Source organism: Clupea harengus, chromosome 23 (genome assembly GCF_900700415.2).
Source record: "Clupea harengus chromosome 23, Ch_v2.0.2, whole genome shotgun sequence".
NCBI classification, from domain to species: domain Eukaryota; kingdom Metazoa; phylum Chordata; class Actinopteri; order Clupeiformes; family Clupeidae; genus Clupea; species Clupea harengus.
Window position 1 is genome coordinate 16,897,151 of NC_045174.1, and position 5,000 is coordinate 16,902,150.

At 44.0% G+C, this 5,000-nt stretch overlaps 1 protein-coding gene across 1 annotated transcript in view; it reads right to left on the reverse strand.

The window, feature by feature from the left end:
• Positions 1-314: 314 nt before the first annotated feature.
• Positions 315-5,000, reverse strand: part of bahcc1b (BAH domain and coiled-coil containing 1b) — a 123,981-nt gene continuing 119,295 nt past the window's right edge. Inside the window, exons 19-21 of the mRNA XM_042703370.1 lie at positions 4,357-5,000; positions 3,837-4,073; positions 315-3,298 (exon numbers count right to left, since the gene is read on the reverse strand). The exon at positions 4,357-5,000 is cut by the window's right edge and continues 744 nt beyond it. Coding sequence (XP_042559304.1) covers positions 3,089-3,298; positions 3,837-4,073; positions 4,357-5,000 — 1,091 coding nt within the window. The 3' untranslated portion in view covers positions 315-3,088. The remainder of the gene's footprint in view (positions 3,299-3,836; positions 4,074-4,356) is intronic.

Here is a 5,000-nt window from a genome sequence, read left to right on the forward strand (position 1 = left end):
ACATTTCACGTTAACGGAACATTAATGAAGGATCGCATGGCTTTGTCATGCTGGACGTCAGCGTGTTTGCAGCACAACTTCTCACAGAGAAAAACGAGGAACACACACTCGCTCGTAGCTCGTAGACATTTTTTAATGAAATTCAACACAAAGGCAATAAAATTAAGATAAATAACTTGTTTTTTTTTTTTTTTAAACAGAGGAAATATCTTAGAGTTTTTTTTTTTCATCTTTTCTTTTTTTATCTCCAACAATGTCACAATGTGTATCAACCTTATAAAGCAGGTTCCAGTGGGTCTCACAAGAACGTCCCCTCCTCTCAGGGACAGGCAGGCTGCTCCACCCAGCAAAGGATGGGCGCCAGCATCATTTTATTCAGAGCTGAATCCAGTGTTTATTTATTTGTTTGTTTGTTTGTTTGTTTATCTAAGAAAATACCTTTTTTTCTGTTTTATAGACCCAAAAAAAGTGACATTACATGGATTTTCACATCTGATTTCTTTTAAAGCTTTTGCTTTCTTTTTTTTTCTTTCTTTTTTTTTGTTGTTTTTTTTGTTTTTTGCAGTGTAACAGCAACAATGTTGTTAAAAAGTTAGTCGACGTCAAGAACTAAAAGGCATCTCTTTCCTCTTCCTTTCACCCTCAACACTGAACAGTCTTCACAGGCTTGCATATCGTACAGCGACAATAACAAAATAAAAAATTTAGACAAAGACAATGAAAAAGAAAAAAAATGAAGAAATTAAAATAAAACAATGAAACATTTTTGGCAAAGTAGGAGGAAAAGTGACGAGAAGCAATTTGTTTTTAAACTTGATCCTTTAAAAAAACCAAACAAACAAAACAAAAAAAACCGCCATCTTTTTAGGGCGCTGATTGTCCTTCACGTTGTGCCGTACACATACGCCACTGGAACCCCTTTGGGTGCTTCCCCCGACCTTGTCGTAAGCACAACATTAACGTCGTATACCAACACACCTGTTGCCTAGCAACATTACCACAACATTGCGTCTGGCTGTTTTGGCAACATGTACAAGCGCCATTTCACACAAGCTGCAGAAACTCTGCAATGCACATCGGTGAATATGCACATTGTCTTTTTTCTTTTAGATAAAGTACATCAGTCTAGTAGCATTGCATGGGGTCCCATTTCAATTTCTGATTCGATGATTTTCTTTAATATAGACATTATTATTGCATTCTAATGACAAGTAACCTTAGACAGGTGCTTTGGTTTGGACAGTTTACTGTCAAGGCCGGATAACTTTCCATATCTCATCTGACTATGTTTATGACTTCAGGTCTGTGTGTTCCTAGAGGATTAATGACTACCAATTTTCTTCTTCTCTCTCTTTTTCTGTCCTCAAGCATCTGACTCCACCAAGGGCTTTTCTGCCATAACTCCACCCTAAACCCCATGAAGACAACTATGCGATAAGAGAAAAAAAAAACCCATAAGTGAATCAAAGCAGAAACAGTTTAAAAAAAAACAGATAGAAGACATTAAGACAACACCGAGGGAAACATAGAAAGCCATCTGTTTTTCTCAATCTCCCTCTCTCTCCGCCTCTCTTGCTTTTTCTCAGGACCTTGCCGTCCTGTCCAAATATACAACTTTTCACGACCTTTGATCGTTAGAATGAAAGGTCGTGTGCAGTGCAGGGATGGCAGCAAAGATGGCCGCCATCATCCTCCGAAGAGAGCGAAAATAAAAAAATAATAAAAGAAAAACAAAATACCCAGACCAAACTTAACAGTTCTCCTTGTTTTAAAAAAATAACACAATCAAGGGCAATAAAGAGAAATAGACTTCTCTCCTCATTTATATCATATATACAGTTTATACCTTTTTATATATGTACATACATGTAAATAATAAAACAAATGTACAACTATACACCTGAATAAGAGGGTAAAAGAGAGGTACTGAAGTGTATGGCTTGATTGGAAAAATCATTCCTTTTTTGTTCAAAGATAAAACAAAAAGTCAGTTCATAAACTGAGATATCTATATATGTCTATATATATATTTATTTATCTATCGACTTTTTTATTATCTGGGCATTTTAATAAAAGGAAACAAAAACAATCCCTGGAAATCCCCACTGGAGCTTTTGAGACGAGTGGCACAGGAGGACGGGAGTGCTCGAGTCACCGCGAGTCACCGCGAGTCACCGCGAGTGTCTACTCCGCACCGGTCCTCCCTACGTCCCTCTGTGGCCATACTTATGCGTGCCCAGCTTGTAGCAGACCTCTTGCTCGACTTTGGCCTGATCTGGCAGGGATACGGCCCTGATCTGACACGCATCCCTTATCCCAGTCAGCGGTCGCTTGGGCACTCACACATACAGTATTATATACAGTATCTTCCCCCCCTTTTTTCTCGTACACACACACACACACACACACACACACACACACACACACACCCTCACACTCTCATACGTACAACGTACAAACACCGTTTTACACCCCAGTTCTACAGTGTTTTTGGTCCTGATGGAGCATTTAAAAAAACCTGTAAGACCAGTGTATGGAGTGAGAGACTCCATTTTAACTTCCCAAAGACTGTTCTCCCATTGAACACCTGTTGTCTTTTTTTTCATCTTTTTTTTTCTTTATATATATAATATATATATTTTTTTTTTACATATCTCTTAATGTAAGGTCAAAGGTCAGTATCAACGTCCTTCTCTTGTAAAAGACTCCAGTGCTTGACCGCGTAGTCTGAGTTCCATTCCTTGGCTGTAGGGCTGGGCTGGTTCTAGCATCCCATCCCGTCCTGAACTCTCGCCCTATGTCCCTCTCCGATGCAGACACCATGGATGCGTCCCAATCCTGCCGCCCACAACAGCTGGTGTGTGAACCGTCCAGCCCCACTCTCTCCGCACAGAGAGATGGGGAAGGGTGGACACACAAGTACCTAGTCTTGAGCCAAACAAGATCAACGGCACAGACAGCCTTTGGTTGTGGGTCATCCTCAGCCCCCATTGTCCCCCATTATCAAATTCGGGGGTGGGGGGAGGGGGGGGGGTATCCGTCATGGTATCTTTCAGTAGTAATTCCCAAGCGTCTCCTCCTGTGACCTCTAGCAAATGATTGACACTCCGTCTGCGGTCACCAGTTGGCCGGTGGTTGGGTCGTAGGTCCCGGCTTGGTAGTACAGGTCCTGGCTGTTGTTGTTGGGCTTCCTGGTTCGGCTGAGCCGCTCGTATTCATCACAGCTGACCACCTGGCACTTGTGGGAGATGGTCTGGACGTCGTTTTCGTCTTCGTGGCACGACTGGTACAGGGCATGCTGGAACAAGTCAAAAGAGAGAGTGGGTGGAGGTTAGATTCATCAGTAACAGACGCCTACCACTCCATCTAGATGCCTACCAGCTCCATCTAAACGTGTAACAAGAACTTTATGGTCCATCTAAACGTGTAACAGAAACTCTATGGTCAATCTAAACGTGTAACAGAAACTCTATGGTCAATCTAAACGTGTAACAAAAACACTATGGTCCATCTCTGGTTGCCCTCCCACCCATGGGGGCTATCATACTGTTCAAACTAAAATCACTAGCTTGCCAGCTCACTTTGTGAGTTTTGTGTCTCTCCAACGGGTTTTAAGACCAAAGAGACTACTCTCCATTTATGTATGAGGAAAGGTTATCCAAACACAGTTTCAATTTCATTCGACCTAAATGATAAATTAAATGGAACACTTTCAATTTAGTTCACCATAAATAAAATGGAATAAAAGGAAATGAAATGGAATAGACTAGAATTTATTGTTCCCAACATTTTGAATTCAATGTAAGATGTGAGCTGTGAGGCTTCCTGCCTCTTACCTTGCCGTCGCGGTGCCTCTTGCCCAGCTTGGTCTCCTCGGGGTGGTAGAACCATTTCACCTTCACCACCATGTTGCCGGCCCAAGACTCCCACATGCTCTCGATGCGGCCCACGTACGGCAGGTGAGGCCTCCCAGGTGAGAGGAACACGGCGCAGTCCCCCACGCGGATCGTGTCTTTGGCCCGCACGATGGCCTTGTAGAAGAGCTTCTTGGCCTTGCCCTTCATACCTCTCCTCTGGGGAGGACAAGAGGGGAAAATCATTATGGATTACTACTACTACTGCTGCTACTTATTATCATTATTAATAAATAAATACATATTTAAATATTTAAATAATTAATATAATATATATATATATATAATATAATATAATAATAATAATAATAATAGTAATGTGTCCATGTATGATTTTGTTAATATACATTTTCTACATATTTTATGTTCTGTAGGTCGCTTTGGAGAAAAATGTCTGCCAAATACCTTAAAGCTTAACCTTTGACCTTAAACTGGGCCTCACCTGAGTTGGGCTTCCAGACCACTTCCACAGCTGTCTGCCCGGCACGAAAGGGGACGTGGTTGGCGAGCTCTCGGGCGACGACACTTTCTGCCGCTTGGGCGCCTCTTTGCTGGCTTTAGTAGGAGACGCCGTCATGACGACGGGAGCGCCGGGAGCCTCTTTCCTCCGGGCCTGCTTTGCCGCGCTGCTGGTGGCCGCGGTCTTGGATCCAGACACGGCCATGGCTTTGGAGGAGAAGCTAGCATGTCTCGCCGAAGCGGAGGGCGGTTCTAAGGACTGTTGTGATTGTTGTGATTGCTGCTGTTGTTGCTGTTGTTGTTGTTGTTGCTGAAGTAGAGGGTGCCGGGATGACAGACAACCCTGGAGCATCAGCCTGGACGCCTCCTCTTCGTCTGAGCTGTAGGACGAGTCGTTGTCCGAGGAGCACAGGCTCGAACTGGACAGCGAACCTGAGCTGGAGGAGCTGGAGGACCCCGACGACGAGGAGGAGACGGAGAGACGCGAGAGGAAGCGCCCGGCCGACCTCAGCTCCCCTCTGGCCGCAGCCAGCGCTGCCCTCCTCTGAGCGTCCTCCACCTCGTCTTCGTCCTCGTCCATGTCCGTGTAGGAGCAGTCGCTGAGGCAGTCTTGGGTCCCGTGCGTCC